A 19,717-nucleotide genomic window follows, 5' to 3' on the forward strand; every position below is an offset into this window, starting at 1 on the left:
AGTATTCATTCTCCGACTTTTTCCTCACAAATTAGATCCGTTATACTTATATGTTTCAAACTTTTACAATTACAATTGGGTTTGGTTCCGTAAATTAGGGTTAAGGAATTTGAAATTCGATATGTGACTATTTTATTAGATATTTTTAGTAATGGGTTTGTTTAAATTCGTCTCTTTTGGATGTAAAACATTCAATTTCTTTCTCTCAGAGATGAAGTGGAATCTTTCTTCAACTGGAGTCTCTAATTTCATCAAAGCAAAGGTTCCAATTTTTTTTTTCCTAATATCCTCTAACTTTACCTTTCTTACATGTTCTGTTATTTGCAAGGAGGATTGAAATTGTGGGATTTTGAAATCTGAAAAAATTTTGTTTATACATTGAAGATTTTAGATGATATTTATTTAAAAGATACTTTTAAGTCATGATTTTGTTATTTTTGATGTTGGGGTTTTCTAGGTTTTGCATGTTTTAAATTCTTAAATCTGAAAGAATGATGTTCTTTGTACAAAATTGATTACTTTGTGTGTTATGGTAGAGAATAATTTTCTTAGAGATTAATCAAAAAAAGATAATTTTCTCAGAGATAGTATGATTTATGTTTGGGTATTTGGTTGGATTTAGTCATTTGGGTTAGATTTGGTTTTGATTCAGGTATTTGGGTTAGAAAATTAGAATTTGTTTAGTGAGTATTTGTTTTTGTTTTGGATATTAGGAATTGAATTGGTTTTGGGGCTGTTTTGTAACTAAGTTTACAATCTGCAGAGAGAGAGAGAGAGAGAGAGAGAATGAGTCTATTAGGCACAGAGAGTGGAGAGAGAGAGAAAAAAAACTGAGAAATCTGCCCCCCAACTGCGTCAAGCAACAGTCCAGGTCTCTGCCATCATCAAACCCATTCCCTCCACCAGTATAGTCTTTTTTTTTTGGTTTTTTACTTTTATTACTATTTTTTAATTTGGGGTCAAATCTGATTTAGGCAGGGGTATTTTGACTGGATTGGATTGCTTAGAGTTTTTTGCCTTAGATTTGGTTTTGAATAGGGAATTTGGGTTAAGAATGGTTTTTAATATCCGTTATTTGTGTTGGATTTGGTTTTCCTTTTGGATAATTGGGTTCAATTTGTTCTGAGTATATCTCTACACTTTAAAGCTTTCATTTTATTTATTTTGTTTTAAATTTTTTGTTGAAACATTTTTTCCCTTTACAATTTCGTTTCCCATGCTTCTTTTCTAGCATTGTTATCAAGTTTTTCCTGTATATACTTCTGTGTATTAGATTTTTTTTCCCATAAAGTTCACATATCACAATGATTGTGTCAATTTTATTTTTAAATTGTATTATGTTGGTATACACACGCTTTGTAATGTAGAATGAGGTTGGCCATATTTGATCAATAGGGATAGATTGCAGACTTTGCATCTGAATTGGATTTTCGTTCCTATTTATTGATAATAGATGAAAACAAATACATATAAGACAGCCCTGAAATCCAAATACAGAGGAAACAAGAAGCTGAAAACAGAAAGAACCAGAAGCTAAATACAGTAGAGAAGTACAGACCAATAGGTACGTGCAGAGAAATTCAGAGCAACAAGTATGTAGATTGCAGAAAATGCAGACCAACAGGTGCAGAGAAATACAGACCGTGACAAATATTTTTAGACGTCAAATCTTTGAGCTTGAAGTCCCAATATTTATTTATTTCAAATATTTGTTTAGTGATGTGCTCCACCTGTTTTTTAAAAGAATGGAATCAATAAAATTTTCAGAAATTGTTGTTTCCTTTGAGATATGAGTTGAACAATATGAACAATTTGAAGAACCCTTTACTCTTTCACTATGGAATTGTTGTTTTAAATTTTAACGCTTTATCCTTTTTTATTTATCCATTCATATGCATTTAGTTTCTTGCTCTCTTCATGTTTGATGCATCTTAATTTGTTATAATATTTTGCTATCTTGGAGGGTTAGTCATGTTGTTCAAGTTTTTTCCACTAGAGTCACTAAGTACATTCTCATGTTTGTAAGATTTCAATTTCATTTTTCAAAGTACAGAATTTTAAAAATCTTTCACTGGGTGAATTTCTTAATGCTGCTCAATGACACTTTGTGTTTGCAAGGGCATTCAAAAATCAAACAAAGAGGTACTTAAGAAGATTTTGAAAGCTTGAGAAGGATAGAAAAAAATCAGGTAATGTTAATGTAGCTAATTCACGTTGACAGAATTAGAAATTTCTTCTGTACTCATTGCACCTTACAACTTTCTCAAACTTACATGATGTAGGTCTTTGAATTATTTTAATTTATGCATTTATTATATTTGAATTTGGTGATTATTCCTCTACAAATTAATTCTAATATAGATATTTTTTGATCAATTAGTGTTAGGATATGAACATTTTTTAGGTAAAATGGGTTATCCAGATTTAATATTGATCATCTTTGCTTTCTAATTTATAAATGCTGAATTATCAGTTTGAATTGGTACTAAATCCTTTCTAATTGTGTCAAATAATTTTAACCGACATTGTGATTTTATGTAGCACTTAGAGAACTTGAATACTTTCACACTAAGTATCACCAAAGTACCGACCTATGATTTCATAGTACTTTGGAAAGCTGTGGTTTTATGCAACAACTTGATTTAGCAATTTAAGGGTCATTTTTTCTTATTTTACAGTTTTCTTTTCATATTGAATAGTAAATCTAATTGGTATGAAATTTGACACGCGTGTTAAAAACATAAAAAATATGCAATCTAACAGTTCAATTTTCAAATTATATAATAATGTTAATTTTTTTAGTGGGAGTTGTAGACATTGGTTATAAGTGAGTTTATAGTCAAACTTTGTACTTCTTACTATATTTATTTTAAAATTTTATGAATATTATGTGAATTTTTTCTTTAGTTAAATATGGATGAATGCATACTGAAGACTGAATTATATAATAGATTGAAGCATGTGATTATCAAAGGCAATTGCAAATATTCTAAACTAATTTTTGTTACTAATTTTTTTTGCTTTATAATTTACATGTATAAATATAATCAGGCTAAAATATTACTTTTACTTTTGTGTGTATAAATATAACCAAACTATCTTAGAATTTTTATCATATCATGTTTATTTTTACTTTGTTTTTCTTATTTATTGGATTTTCCTTGGTCAAGATTGAACTTGCATTATGTAAGCTTTTCTAGGTTTAGGAATATTTTTACATTGGCTGATGATATTTAATTTATGTTTAGCCGATGAAGAAATTATGAGATTAAATGCAATGTTCAAAGGCATGGTTATTAACAACTTTGGACCTACAAGATTTAGAGATGAAACAAGAAGTCATTAAGCAAGGAATAAAGTATTTGAAAGATTTTAATGAGTAGAACTTCTTTTTTTATTTTAATTAATTATTATTTTTGAACAAGTGCATTTCTTTATTTCTATTAATTATATTTATTGTTGTATTATGAGCAAGTCCAAGGATGAGGCTTTAGGCCTTATTCTTTTGGAGTAACCTTTGAATTTCATAATTAGTTGTTTTGTTTTGATGCTAGGCAAAAAGGTGAATTTACCATGTCAGCTTTTTTGCTTATATAAATTGATAGTTTTTTGCTTATGACATATACATTGTCTAAGGAAGTTAAAACACTTTAGTTAGAGTTATCTTTTCTTTTGTTTATGTGTCTGTATGTATGTTTTATTCTTTGGTCAAGTTACTAATTATTTCCCTTGATGTGCTATATCATAATAGGTTGTTGGTGATTGCATTTTCAGCATGATTAGAAGGTGAAGATAGAAATTACCCTTATCAATGATAGAAATTACACTAATACCTGCTGTGTCTTCGTCATTATCAGAAGATGTAGATAGACTTTTTTTTTATTCTTCCCAAACCTCATCTTGCTTGACAAACCTTATATTTATCTATTTGTACCATATATATTTATCTTACATTTTAAATTGATTCTATAATTCCTTATAACATTTGTATATGTCTATTGATTTTTTATGTATATAATTTTTATGTTAGGTTGTTCTATACAGCTTTTTTAGAATTGTTATAAAATATTGTTTCTGTAATTGAAGTTTAACAATTTGACGATGGTTTATTTTAACAATCATTTAAATTATACATGCCCCATAAGAATTTTAATGTATTTTATTGTCTTCTAATAAGTAAAATGACCCCGCGCATTGCGCGGGTTAAACGCTAGTTTTATTAATAATTGAAAAAAAATATTTTATTAATTTTTAGGATATATATCCTTCAATCAAGGGATAAAATTTAACTATAATTTAAGGGAAATGTTAATGAATGTCCTAAGGGCTTTGTTTTCAGATTTATTTTTAAAAAAATTTTATGAAAAGATGATAAAAACCAATTAATTTCTTTGTTAGCTTTTTATATTTCCCATAAAAATAGTACTCATATTAAAATTTTCCTAATATAGTTTATTAACAATTGCCTCAAGAACACCTGTTAACAAGACCCATAATTTAATCTAGCTAAAACTTTATTATCTTAGTTTCAAAATTTTAAATATTAATCCAACTAAAAATCTATTATTAAAATTTCAAAAATTATATATTTCAATTTTTTAAAAATATTTATATAGTATATATGAATTTTCATATTTTAGAGTCTGGGCCTAAATTATTATAGTTCACCCCCCCCCCCCCTCAATATTTTGTTTGGTCCCAAGAACCCAATCAAATTTCTGAAATTGGTCCAAATGACCCAAATGAAATTAATCATCTACCCCATTCATTGGGCCCATGGTCCCTCCAAAGTCCAAACACAATACAACAAAATCACCCATCCCCAAATCACCATTATCATAACCCAACAAAAAAAAAAAAAAAAATCCTTTGCTGGGTTTAGAGCATTCACGTCCACTGCCCAATATTTTATTGAGGTAGTTATCATTTAGAAACACAAAAATAAGAGCTAACTTAATGTATGTAACCAAATCGTTTGAACTTTGGGTGTCATCAGACGAAATGCTAACTATTTTTTTTTTTCTGCAAATTTTAACAATAATTTTACAACAAGTTATAAATGACAATTTATTAGCGATAAATAAAAAAATGATGTCAATGATGAACTCAAATTGAATTCAGTAACAATTTACCAATTAAAATATGTTGTAAAATTATTGTCGACATATCATTACTCTAACTTTTTTTAGTAAGAGAATAAATAATGCACGTATCATGAGATAATTTCTATGACTTTTAATTAATTTTAATTTATGAATTCTAGGAAAGTCATTCAAATACTTCTAGAGTATAGAAGTAGAGTAGTAAAGAAACAGAGTAGTTTTGAATTCCCACACACTGCCAATGTGTGCTGGGGCCTTTCATATATATATATATATATATATATATATATATATATATATATATATATATATTGAATTTGTACACAATGAAAGGCAACAAATCAGCCATTATAATATTTACATTAAATGTAAATATCCCATTGAGGGATTATAATATCTTTATTAAATGTAAATATCCTAATGAGGCATTTCCTTTATTGTTACGTATTTGACTTTGGCTCTTTGGTGTGATTGCTTGATTCAAGGAGCCTTAATTCACGTATGCTTGATGCATGGCTCCATGATTCTGAAATATCTTCAATACTCCCCCGCAAGCTCAACGGGAGGGGCTGGACGTTGAGCTTGGAGTGAAGAAAGGAGAACCGGATGGAAGGTAGGGGCTTTGTGAGAGCATCTGCAAGTTGATCTTTACTAGATAAGAAGCGAACATCAAGATCACGACAAGCAGCTTTTCACAGAAAAAATGATAATCAATTTCCACATGTTTGTTGTGGGCATGAAACATGGGATTAGCGGAGAGGTAAGTGGCACCAATGTTGTCGCACCAGAGAATGGGCGAGTTTGGAAGGAAAAGACCAAGTTCTCAGAGTAGAGATTGAAGCCAAATCAATTCTGTAGTAGTATTGGCCAAGGCTTTGTACTACGCCTCAGTGCTAGAGCGAGCCACAATGGGTTGTTTCCTTGAATTCCAGGAGATGAGATTAGGCCCTAGAAAGATACAAAACCCGCTAGTAGAGCATCTATCATCGGGGCAACCAACCAAATCAGCATCAGAGTAGGCACTAAGTTGAGGAGAGGGGTTGCAACGAAGAAGAAGAAGACCATAATCCAAGGAATGTTTAAGGTAGCGCAAGATGCGTTTGACAACAGTCCAATGAAGATCTGCTGGCTTATGCATGAATTGACAAACTTTATTAACAGCAAAGGAGATGTCAAGTCTTGTGAGAGATAGATATTGGAGAGCCCCAACGGTGCTGCGGTATTGAGTGACATCATATATTGGACTGCCTTCAAATAATGAGAGTTGATGGGCTGTAGACATAGGCGAACTGATTGGTTTGGCATGGAGCATGTTGGTCCTTTTGAGTAAAAAAAGAATATACCTCTTTTGACATAAAAATAGCCCATCTTGTGAACGGTGGGCCTCAATGCCCAAAAAATAGTGTAAGTCACCCAAATTTTTGACAGCAAAGTCAGAGCCAAGAGCTAATATGAGAGAGTTGACAGCTTGAGAGGAGGACCTAGTGATGATGATGTCATCGACATAAATGAGAACATATAAATGAAACTTTTCCTAGTGAGAAATGAACAAGGAAGTGTCGGAGAGAGAGCCATGAAAACCCAACTCAAGCAATTTCGAACTAAGCCGAGAAAACCAAGCGCGAGGGGCTTGCTTCAGCCCATATAATGCTTTGTGTAGCTTGCAAACATGATGAGGCTATTGAGGATGAACAAAGCCTAGTGGTTGTTTCATGTAGACTTCTTTATCTAAAAACCCATGTAGGAATGCATTTTGGATATCAATTTTTTTATTGGACCATCTGCAAGACACGACAAGAGCAAGAATGGTGCGAATTGTGATGGGCTTAACCATAGGGCTAAAGGTATCAGCAAAGTCGATGCCAGGCAGTTGATTGAAGCCTTTAGCAATAAAGCAGGCTTTGTGGCGATCAATAGAGCCATCAGGCTTGTGTTTGAGTTTAAAAACCCATTTACAGCCCATAATATTCATGGAAGGATGGGCAGGAACTAGGGACCAAGTGCCATTACATAAAAGAGCATCAAATTCGACATTCATGGTTGTACACCAAGGGGCATGTTTAACAGCTTCAGAAAAACAAGTTGGTTCATCATTCTTGCTTGAACACACAGCAATAAGAGCTTTAGAAAGAGGGTATTTGACAGTACCATCAGAGAACACTTTTGGTTTAGTGATATTGTGTTGTAGCCGAGTGACCATGGGGTGTGTTCACATAGGAGGAGGAGGAGGAGGAGATGCATGGGAAGATGGTGCCATGCCAATGGTGCTAGTGGTTTGTTCAGCCTCAGGAGATGGAGGAGAGGAGGAGGTAGTAGATGGTGAGGTAGAGGAGTGAGCATGTGGAGGAGGAGAGTGAGACACATGAGAAGGCACTAATGGAGGTGGTGAGACACAAGGGAGAGAACCACGGGAAGGATGATGAGACACCTTGGGTGAAGAAGATGGACGAGATGATGAGGGAGAGATAGATGTAGGCACATGTGTACGAAGGGAATCCTATCCAACAATGGGAGAAAAAATATTAGATGCAAAGGGAAAAAGATTCTCATCAAATATAACATGCCTAGATATGTAGAGACGGCCGGAAGGAACATGGAGGCATTTTTAGCCTCGATGAGAAGAATTATAGCCTAAAAAGACACAATTTTGAGCGAAATTCCATTTTGTAGGTATTATAAGGCCGAAGATATGGCCAACAAGTACATCCAAAAGTTCTTAGAAATGAGTAACCAGGTTGAACCTGAAACAATTTTTCAAATGGGGAAACATTGTTCAAGACTGGAGAAGGTAAACGATTTACTAGAAAACATGCAGTAGTAAATGCTTCATCCTAATAACACTGAGGTAGTGAAGCTTTGGCCAATAAAGATAAACCAGTCTCAACCAAATGGCGATGCTTTCGTTCAACGGTACCATTTTATTCATGGGTATGAGGACATGATAAGCGACGAGGAATACCAAGAGAGGAGAAATACTTATGGAGGGAGCGATATTCACCACCCCAATCAGTTTGAATGACTTTTATTTTTCTGTCAAATAAATGCTCAACATGCAACTGAAAAACTTTAAATACATTCATAACATCATATTTAAGCTTAATAGGAAACAACCAAGTAAATTTAGAAAAATGATCCACAAATGTAACATAATATCGATGTCCATTAATTGAGAAAATGGGAGAAGGTCCCCAAACATCAGAGAATATTAAATCTAAAGGAGCATTGGAATGAAATGTAGAATCATGAAAGGGAAGTTGCTGGCTTTTAGCTTGTTGACAAGCACCACAAACAGCATGAGTTTTATTCTTGACAACTGGTAATGAGAAACGAGAGATAATGTGATGAACAGTGCGATGAGTAGGATGTCCAAAGCGACAGTGCCACACATCAGGAGGAACACGTACTCCAAGAAAGGCTTGAGGGGATCGGCAAGATGGAAGTGAGGCAGGAAATGGGTAGAGTCCATGTTCACATCGACCGCGAAGAAGAAGTCTCCCCGTGGTTTTGTCCTTGACACAAAAATAGTTAGCATGAAATTCAATGAAAACATCATGGTCACAAGTAAATTGACTGACAGAAACTAAATTTTTTTGAATGTTAGGAACATGGAGAACATGTTTTAAAGGGAAAGAGGTGGAGGAAGTAAGCAATTTTGAAGAACCAATATGTTTGATATCCAAACTTGTTCCATCCCTAACACAAATTTGGTCTGGTCCTTGAAATTTATCGGCATGTAAATTGAGATTATGCAGATTAGGTGTCAGATGATTGGTGGACCCCGAATCTGGATACTAATTAGCATCAAATTGAGATGGAGGACCAGCAACAAAGGCAGCCATATTGGGAGATACACCTTGAAAGGAATGATCAAAACAATGGTAACAAGTGAGAGCAATATGTCCAGGTTTCTTGCACACTTGACAGATCGGACGTGAGTTGCCATTAGCTGGATTACGTCCACGCCCCTGACCACGATTATGGTTATGTCCATGATAAGATGGTCCTTGATGAGAGGACTGAGAGTGTGGTGGAGATCGAGTACTGCGTCCACGAGAATTAGAGGAGTGAGTGGCAGCATTTGCTGAGGGGAATGGGATATCTGGGGCAGCATGGTTTCGCTCAATGCGTTGTTCATGGTTGAGAAGATGACTGAAAAGGTCTTCCAATAAGATGGGGTTGACTCGGGTGGTAATTGATGTGACCAAGGAGTGATAGGTGGAATCTAGGCCACCCAAGATGTAAGAAACCACCTCAGAGTCCTGTAGAGGTTGGCCAATGGCAGCTAAGGTATCAGCAAGTGTTTTGGCCCTTTGGTAATAGTCAGAAATGGAGAGGTTGCCTCTCTGCAAGGTGGAGAGGTTGCCTCTCTGCAAGGTAGAGAGTTGATATCGAATTCTGAGAATACGAGCCTGAGATTGAGATGAAAAGAGACGATCTAGAGTGGTCCATACTTCATGGGAAGTGGCAAGGCCCACCACATGAGCCATAACTTTTTCTGAAAGGGACGAGAGCAGAGTAGACAAGATCATTTGGTCTTGTTGAAGCCATAAATCAAAGGTTGGATTGGGTAGCATCTGATACCATATAGAAACAGAGTAGTAAAGAAACAGAGTAGTTCTGAATTCCCACACACTGCCAATGTGTGCTGGGGCCTTTCATATATATATATATTGAATTTGAACACAATGAAAGGCAACAAATCAGCCATTATAATATTTACATTAAATGTAAATATCCCATTGAGGGATTCTAATATCTATATTAAATGTAAATATCCTAATGAGGCATTTCCTTTATTGTTATGTATTTGACTTTGGCTCTTTGGTGTGATTGCTTGATTCAAGGAGCCTTAATTCACGTATGCTTGATGCATGGCTCTGTGATTCTGAAATATCTTCAATATAGAGCCAATGTTGATAATGTAGCATTCCTAACCCTTAATATTAATATCCTAGTTTTTTTAAATTCTCAAACAAAGTTTTGAAAAGTTGAAATTAATAAAGTTGATATTTGTTCATTAGAGCATGATTGAAGTTGAGTCCAAAAGTATGGGATTATCATATAAGTCAACACGATGAAATCAACATATTCTTTCAAAGTACCCAATAAATGGACTATTAAGCCATCTTTCTTTTTCTCTTTTAATAGAAGGAAAGAATATTAGTTCATAGCTTTCAATTTTTGTTTTTCATGTTATTTCCTTTGTGACTTAAAATTCACGTAATAAAATGTAATTTTTTGTCTACCATGCTTTTTAAGATAATAAACCACCATGTTATCAAAAAAAATTTGGTTCATGCTTTGGCCCCCCAAAATTGAAATCCAGATTCTATCCTTGTTTCCATAGAACATCTTTTGTGCCCCACGTTTCTTTTTCTTCTTTTTTTTTCAAGTTGCAACTTATGCATACATACTTGTATATGATAGCATTGATTAAATTAATTCATTTTACTTATTGTTATTTGTTTCTAAATTTGCATTTATGAATATCATGTCAAAGAAAGTCTACTATAAATAAGCAAAACAATGGATACCCATTTAATTTCTTGGTTCCTCTTAGGAGAAATTTTTATTTTTTTAAATTCTAAAATTTTTGACTATTTTGTGTGTGTATTTAGGTTTTGGTTATTCTATATATTTTGTTTGTAAGGTTTTTTTTTTTTTTTTTTTTTTTTCCCAATTGACTATCACTACGAAAAATTTGGTTCAAATTTCCTGTCTTTTATGTGCTGTAGTGCAATCTAATTACAAGTTACTTTTACTTATTGATTGTTAAAACTATCAATTTTTATCTATTTACATGTTTTAAAATTTTATTTGTACTCTGTGTAAATTTCTTAGTATTCGGAATTCTTCCCATATCCTTTTAGATCATATAATTTAAGGTTCTTGTGAGCTTTTTTTGTATATATATCTTTGAAAGTATAACTAAATTCAATTTAGAATTTCTCCTATATCATTTCAGATCATAATATTTAACTAAATTCAATATGAGGGCTATGATGTAATGGTATGAAATGTTTTCTCTTTGAGTAGATTATATAGCAAGTGAAATATCTATATCATTTATGTTCTCATTACATGACTTTTTGTTGTTGGCAACAATATTTTCTTGTGGATTTAATCTGTTGTGGTTTCTGTTTGGTGCAAGTAGTTTATCTTCTTTAAAAGAAAAATTTGCTACCAACATGAAATAGGATACAAGAGAAAAAGAAGGATCTAAAAGGGTTCTTACATGTGAGCTAGCCTATAATATTTGGCTAAATTATATCCATCGGTCTAAATTCCTATGTAAGTTTATCTTTAGTTAACTTTTTTTTATTTAAATTTTGAAATTTAGATTGTTTTACTGAATTGGGATTATGGCTTAATAATTTGTTTTCAAGTGTTTTAATTATTAAAGCCATTATTTTCTCATGTGTAATATTAATATATGTATTCTTAAAGGCTAAAGCACAATACGATTAGAGACATTACTCAAGCTATTTAAGTTAGGGTGTTTTATATATATATATATATATGTTGGTTTTACATATAAGACTAAAATATTAAATTTTTTTTAGTTGTGTAAATATAATTGATTTTTTTATCTTAATTTTGGAATTAATTCTTTTTGGATAATCTTATTCATGCATGTATTAGAAATGATTTTATTACTTCAATTCATATCACACTCTTCGTTAATAAAAAAGGAATTATAATAAGAAGGGTTAGGTGTAGTAGTAAACAAGCTTTTTATTTATTTATTATTATTTTATTTTTTTGTAAGGAGTGTAGTCGTAAACAAGTGATAGACTGATAGTTGGAAACTTTCGCCGGTGGTAGTATAATGCAAAGGGTTAGGTGAAGCAATAAAAAGTGTTTTTTTTATTTATTTATTGAAATGATATAAAGTAAAAAGTGTTAATACTAGTCATAGTTGGAAACTTTCACCGGTGGTGGTATACTAGTAAAAAGTTTTTCCTTACATCAACCATAGCACCATCCGACCAATGGAAGGCCAGTTTCAGCATTGGCCACACAATCCCAGGTCAATTCTAGTCATAGTTGGAAAGTGTGGTGTAAGTTCCTTACATCCACCAGTAATATGTTCGGTCTCGTTGCTGAAGGGTTAAGGTCATCGTGGTTTCTAGAGACTCTTGTAGCCCCAGTGGATTCTTGAATAATGTGCCTTCTTGATTCACTTTCCTTTTCACACATAAAATATTAAAAATTTGATCAAACCCTTTGGCGGGCCCAATTTGGTATAATAAATTGTCAAATTTTAATAATTTATGTTTTAATTTATTGCATCTAGGGTACCCTAATTAGGGCATGCCGATCGCTGGTTCTTTTGTGCATTGTGCCGTACAAGTATAAAATACTGACAGTTGAACTGTTGATGGATACAAACAAATACTTTGAGATAAACAAAGAAATAAAATAATAAGACAAGAAAAGAAGTGTAATTTTGATTGTTCCGACTCTCGAGGGGGAATCACTTTGATGCAATAAGAGTTGTGGTAAAAGGAAAACAAAAGATTAAAAGAAAACAAACGATGAAGTTTATATTTGACTGAAAAAAATCTCCAAGTTACAAGCCACTTATGATTGCCAAAAAAAAGAAAACCCAAATATATACTTGCAATTTTTTATATTTATTATTTAATTTTAATAACACTTTTTGTTTACTCTCTCTCTCTCTCTCTCTCTCTCTCTCTCTATATATATATATATATATATATATATATATATATATTGAACATCTTTTTTTAGAATCCCAATAATTTGGGTTCAACTAAAATAGAGTAATTTTATAACCGTAACAATTTCACAACAATTTTTTTTTTTTTTATTCATTGGTAACTTGTCATTTAAGATTTATTGTGAAGTTGTTGTGAAAAATTGTGAGAGTAGCATTTCTCACAAAAATAATCTTGGCCCTCCAAACATAATCCATAGCATTAAAAAAAAAAAAAAAAAAAAAACCAAATTATGTCCTACTTGTAATCTCCTCATAGTTGTTGTAATCCCTTTAGTTAGTTAGTTAGTTAGTTGAGATAATGATGAGTTAGTTAGGATTTGAGTATGTCATATGCACTCTACAAAATCAGTTTCGATCACCAATCCTTGATGCATTAATAGAGAATACCACCCAAGAATCTAAGATGCAAGAGCTTGAATTTCATGCCGTTGGACCAAGAACCAATTCTTGATGCATCAATGGAGGCTCTCACTCAAGAGTCTACGATTAAGGAATTGGCAATCCAAGTGTCGGTGATCCAAGAATAAAAAATGCAAGCATCAACAATTCTAATGGTTTTAGAATCAAATGAGGTTTTAAGGATCCAAGAACATTTCAAGGTCCAAAGAACCAATGAGATCTTGAAGATTGAAGAACCATTAAAGACTCAATAATTTGAGAGTTTGAAGATCTACGAAAAGAAACCTTCATGTACATGAGACTGCTTGTCAAAGAGAAGTGCATAAATATGGTAAAATGTCACTAAGGTATTAGTCCATTGAAAGATCTCCTTTAATGAAAATGCCAACCACAAAAATAACAAGTGGACAAGGTGTTTAAAGGGGAGGGAAATGATAGAAACCCCAAAGTACGTCTTTTAATCTCCTCATAGTTCTAACCCCTTTAGTTGGTTAGTTGATTGAGATTAGGATGGGTTAGTTAGGATTTGGGTACATGTAGCTCATTTAACATATGACTTAATTTATAAAGCATATATTAAATTAACTAGCCAATTATCTTGAGCCACGTGAGCCAAGAAAATTAGAGTTAGTCTTTTATAAATACATAATTGTAATTCAACATTAGATATCATTGAAGAATAAATCAATTTCTTAATCTCTCTCTCTCTCTCTCTCTCTCTCTCTCTCTCTCTCTCTCTCTCTCTCTCTCTCTCTCTCTCTCTCTCTCTCTCTCTATGGAGGTTTAGGCCCCCTTGAAGTGGCCTACAACAACTACTATTCCAATTCGCCATTCTTACTTTTTCACAATTCATATTCATATTCTAGCAAGTTCTTATCATGAAGATTGAAAGTTTCCTAAGATTGATCTTCTATTTTTTATTTTTTAAGAATTATTAAATCAAGTTTTATTTTCAATTTTTGTTTCTAAAATTCAAAAGTTTCATGTTATCTTACATGAATAGAGTAGATAAAAAAAAATATAAAAATAAAAATTCACTACTTGGTTTATGTGAGATGAAAAACCATGTTTTCCAACAATTTAAGGAACAACTAAAAGACAATACAAGCTGTCATTTATTGTTCAAATCTATTTTTATCATTGAAATTCTTGTAATTTAGGAACTTTTGGAGTAGTTGTAAATACTAGTTTCTATATCAATAATAAGCAGCTAATTGGTATCAATCACAAGGGAGTCAATTTCATAATAGATGTTGTTTCAGTTTGGCTAGGAGAACGAAATTTCAGTATTGATCGATACCGGTGTACCATTTTAGGATTACCGCTATTTATATATTTCTATACATAAATATGTATATATATATATATATATATATATTTGTATTATTTATGTAAGTATGAATTTATGAATTTTTATATTTATCAACATAATATTTAAAGTCCACATATTTTATAAGCCTAAATATTAGCTTAAGTACATTAACTAATATAATAGATTAAATAATTTTTTTTTAAATAATTTTTTTTATTGTACTGGCCGAAATGTCAATATTGGCCAGTGCAGCTGAAATAAGTCCATATAACTTGATATTTTTGGTACATTTTGAAGGAGTACTGGTTTAATGGCCGGTATAGTATATTTCTCTAGTACAAACGATACCAGTACAGTATCTATAGGTTTTGGCTATTGTCACATGCCCAATTCATATCGGTTGAACTCGGGGCATGACAATATTTAATAATATATAATATGATCCTAAAAAAAAAAAGGCATAGATTACATTCATTCATGGAAAAAAAAGGGACATGTTCTAAATTGATGCGTATTTTTATTCGTGTCACATACATACATGAACATAAGCTCGGATAATAGTTATCGAATATGTAGGAACTCGTCTACTTTGAAATTATTACATGCATCAATTAGAGAGTCATATAGACTCTATCTCCTAAACGCTGCTCTTGATGGAAGAACTGTATCCTGTTTGGTCATCATAGTATTTCGACCACAGCATCACACCTCCATACTTGGCACTACCTTTAATGGCCGGAAGGACTTTAGAAGTTAAATCAGCAGCTGGAATGAAGCCACTCCCAGCTGCATTAGGTGAAGCAGGAAGTCCTAAGAAAAAATTGGTGGCAGGAATAGAGGTAGTCCATTGGTTCCAATAATTTACAAGATTTCCTGAGCTGTACTGGCATGGAGGGTTATTATAGAACTGTACCCATACATAATCAAATAGGCCTGTATTAAGGGCAGCTCCCATAAAAGCATCAGGAAATGGGCACTGAGGAGCTGCGGTTAAGTAAACTTTCTTTCCTTGTTTGCTGTATTCAGAGAGAAACCTTGCAAGCTCATCCCAATGTTGGGTTGTTCCCCCTTCAATATCAAAGTCAATTCCATCCAAAACAGCTGCTCCAAGAGGGCGAGATGAGGATTGTCCTCCTAAGAAGTTATTCCAAAGATAGGTCGCTACTTGTCTAGCATCGTCAGTTGAAGAAAGAGAATAGCTCCCTGCACCTCCTCCAATGGATAACATCACCTTAATTCCACTTGACTGACATGATTGTATCTCAGAGCTAAACCTGGTGCACCCATTAGTTGTTGGATCACAATGGCCAGCAAGGTTGATTTGGGGGTTTTGACCGTTGCCAAAGGTTGGAAGGAAAGGTATGTTGACAAAGGCATAATTACCTGTGGCACAAGTTTCTGCCAAGGTACCCTCATTTCCATTCTGACCCCAGTAGATTGCGATTCCACCAGCATTAGTACTAACCACTAGAATCAGAATTACTGATAAGAGAAAAGGTATTGAGCTTGCCGGATTTGATGCCATAGTATAGTAGGTTTCACTACAAAAAAACTGGGCTATTGCAGCGGGCCAAAACCGCCGCTAAAGCCCCAAAAACCGCCACTATAGGTACATTTCACCTATTGCAGCGGGGGCTATTGCGGCGGTTCTCCCCGCCAGGCTTGTCGCGTCGCAGTATCCCTATTGCGGCGGTACAAAAACCCGCCGCTATAGATACGATTTTTAGCAGCAGTTTTAGTCTATTGCGGTGGGCATAAAACCGCCGCTATAGGCCCGTTCGAATTTGTTTCAAATGACTTTTAGCGGCGGGTCGTGCCCGCCACTATTGTGTTCACCTTTAGCGGCGGTCAAAAAGCGCCGCAATAGGTTCCCATTTTATCTATTAAATGAAACCCTATTGCGGCGCTTTTTGGCCGCCACTATATGTTTGAACCTATAGCGGCGGTCAAAAAGCGCCGCAATAGAGTTTCATTTAATAGATAAAATGGGAACCTATTGCGGCGCTTATAGCCCGCCGCTATAGTTCAAACATATAGCGGCGGTCAAAAAGCGCTGCAATAGGGTTTCATTTAATAGATAAAATGGGAACCTATTGCGGCGCTTTTTGACCGCCGCTATAGGTTCTTTTTTTTTTTTTTTTTCCAGTGGGCTTTGAAACTACTGTTTACATCAATTACAAGAGACAACCTGTTTCAAAGAACCTGTTTTGCATCAAATATATTGTTGAAACCTGTTACAAAGAACCTATAGTAGTTTTAGCTCTACTAACACAATACCACAAATATAATTAATTAACACCACAAATGTCTCCAAACTAACGTAATATTTGCATAGAAATATATTCTCAAATACATAACATTGTCCATAACCACCATCATAAAATTAACAAAAAAAGATGTGGTCTTTTGAGTAAAACAACCATTCAAATTAAGCTAATACAATAATCAAAGTTCCAAAGTGTTTAACAAATATCCTTCAACACTTGCAAAAAATGCTTCCTCATTCTTCCATAGTTCTTTGTTCACAAAAAAGTCGTCGAACACCAAGATAAAACTTATAAGCTGCTTGGTTGATAGGATGCGGCTGACGATTTTGGCAGACTTGGAGAATGTTCGGCCAAAGGAACATCCTACATACAAAGTATGGTTACTCAATTAGTACGTATAAATAGAATAGAATGACAAGAAAACAAATAACCACCAATTCCAAACATCTCTAGTTTAACAAAAAATGGAGCATAATCCTCCATTTGATTTGACTGAGAAACTCCAAGGTTTATATGTACCCAAAAAGGTCAACACCTTTTTTAATCTATTGCATTGGTTTTTATATTTAAGTTATTCAGATAAACCACAAAAACAATCTAGCCCGTTATAGATTTCTAGTTTTATTGAAAAGAATTGAACATCTACCTTATAATGCCTTAGTTGTTGTCTTTCTCTATCTTTATTGGTTTCCTTAACTCGAATAAACTCACTCGTTCTCACTGGTGCATTAATCTCTCTCATGACCAAACCATCTTAAGTGACTCTCAACACTCTCATTTTAATTACACTCATTTTGTGAATGTTGTTTCTTAACAACCCAACATTCAGTACCATATCCATCACTAATGCAAAGAGATTTGGACTTAGTGCTGATTCTTAATGCAAACCTATAGTAATAGGAAACTCACTTATAATGCCTTCACTCGTTCTCAAGACAGCTACATAAGTTCATTGTCTATTGCATTTCACAAATCAACCCTAAAGGTCTTCTATCACTATTGCTTAATTAATTTTACTTTAAAAAATAAAAAACACATTTTTTCCTAGTGAAATTAGCGGTTCCATAGATAAATGTCATCCAAATACCCCCAACAACCCACATGGTTAGGTAGGACGAAATATAAGCAAAACAAGGTTTCTATTACTATAGGTTTCATTCACAAAGACAACTGGGTCGGCAATCTGCTTTGGTGAAGAAAGGGCAGAGCTACTCTTCTCAACCCCAGTTTCCTCAACCTTCCCTTCATCATTTCCCTACCTTCCCTTCATCATTTCCCTCAACTCCAACCTCTATTTCCATGGAAAATCCACGACATGCAACTCAAATACACAAACTGAACACCCAAAACAGATAAAACAAAAAAAAATAAATAAATAATTCAAAGTGAACTTTTTTTATTTTCTTTTCAAAATTAAAACTTCATCCATCACATGCAACTCAAGCATAAATACAAATGACAATAACAAACAAAAACAAAAATAGTATCTCAATTGCATATTCGTACCAAAAAAAATCTCAAACCCCATGATTCTAATAACTATAATTCACACTAAAACCAAACTTGATTGCTTTATATACCACTAATTATCAGTCCACAGCTATTTTATAGATGAAGAACAGCTCTTTACCTTAAACCCCGATATTCACCGTCAGTGGTTCATTTCTTAACACCACCGATTCGCACGAAGCTTTGAACCGCCAGATCGAGACACGCCCTCTCTTGTTCGTCCCTCTCTCTCTCTCACCGATTTCCCATGGGTGCGAGTCACAGTGCTTCGACGGTCATTGTGGGTCACTTGGTCACGGTGGGTCTGGGTCGTGGGTCACAGTTTGGTGGTGGATCGGATTTGGTGGTGGGTGAAATTTTGTGATGGCTGGATTTGGTGGTGGTTGATTTGTGATTTGGGGATTTCGTGGCTGGGTTTTTGCTTTGTAATTGGTGATTTGTGATGGATGGGTTTTGTGATTTGGTCCTTGTTTTGTAGTGGTGGTGGCTAGTGGTGGGTTGATTTTGGGTTGGGGTTTACGGTGGTGGAAGGTGGGTGGGTGATGGTGGCTAGTGGGTGTGGGTAGTGGTAGAGATGAGAGTGGAGATTTCTTCAGAGAGAGAGAGAGAGAGTGTGTGTGTGTGTGTGTAAAAACCACAAGGCGCTAAATGAAAAGGGAAAAAGAAAACCCGAGGGAAAATTTAGGGCTATGGGCAATTTAAGGCCTATTGCGGCGGGTTATTGGCCCGCCGCTGTAGCTAAGTTCAAAGCCGCTATAGGTCCCTTATTACGGCGGGTCATTGGCTCGCCGCTGTAGTTCGCCGCAATATACTAGAACTATTGCGGCGGGCCAATTGCCCGCCGCAATAGTTCGTAATAGTTCTGGTCTATTGCGGTGGGCCAAAAAAGCGCCGCAATAGGCGACTTATAGCGGCTTTTTTAGTACCCGCCGCAATAGCCCAGTTTTCTTATAGTGTTTGTGTGTGTTCAGAGAGTCACAGCTGAACTAGATTTTTTATTTGTGTTTGTGGTGTTCCATGTATCACATTTTCAATCTTTTATAGGACAAAAGTGGTAATACCCGGAAAAAAAAAAAAAAGATTTAAAAGTAGGGATATTTAAGTAAATTTGTTTATGGGTCAATTTTATAATTAATATTACTAAGGGGTTTAAAGGTTGAAATCCTAGCAATATATATAGTCTAATTTAAGTTAGCGTATAATGACATATATTTTGAGAGAGAAGATTACCCAAAATACTCAAGTAGAGAATGTTTGACTAGACAATTGAGATAAGAGTCTAAGGGGGTGTTTGGTACCACAACTTATGTAACACCTCATAATTTTGATACCAATTTAATTATTATACGTAAATTATAAAGGAGGCCTACAATTAAATGGATTA

At 34.0% G+C, this 19,717-nt stretch overlaps 1 protein-coding gene and 1 long non-coding RNA gene across 3 annotated transcripts; one reads left to right on the forward strand and one right to left on the reverse strand.

Moving 5' to 3' along the window:
• The first annotated feature begins 210 nt into the window (after positions 1-210).
• LOC142615370 (uncharacterized) lies at positions 211-3,992 on the forward strand. Of its 2 annotated transcripts, XR_012840729.1 has the most exons (3): positions 211-262; positions 1,454-2,189; positions 3,752-3,992. It is a non-coding gene; the product is annotated as an uncharacterized LOC142615370 (long non-coding RNA). The 2 variants fall into 2 exon arrangements; XR_012840728.1 differs by lacking the exon at positions 211-262 and having other exon boundaries at positions 318-2,189.
• Positions 3,993-15,064: 11,072 nt separating this feature from the next.
• LOC142615543 (acidic endochitinase-like) lies at positions 15,065-16,089 on the reverse strand. The gene has a single exon (XM_075788283.1). The coding sequence runs from the start codon at positions 16,080-16,082 to the stop codon at positions 15,195-15,197; it is 888 nt and encodes a 295-aa protein (XP_075644398.1). The 5' UTR covers positions 16,083-16,089; the 3' UTR covers positions 15,065-15,194.
• Between the last annotated feature and the right edge of the window lie 3,628 nt (positions 16,090-19,717).

Source organism: Castanea sativa, chromosome 11 (genome assembly GCF_040712315.1).
Source record: "Castanea sativa cultivar Marrone di Chiusa Pesio chromosome 11, ASM4071231v1".
In the NCBI taxonomy this organism is placed as follows: domain Eukaryota; kingdom Viridiplantae; phylum Streptophyta; class Magnoliopsida; order Fagales; family Fagaceae; genus Castanea; species Castanea sativa.

What these genes read in the sequence shown, in the direction of transcription:
- LOC142615543 (XM_075788283.1), bottom strand. Translation starts at nt 16,082, where the DNA reads ATGGCATCAAATCCGGCAAGCTCAATACCTTTTCTCTTATCAGTAATT.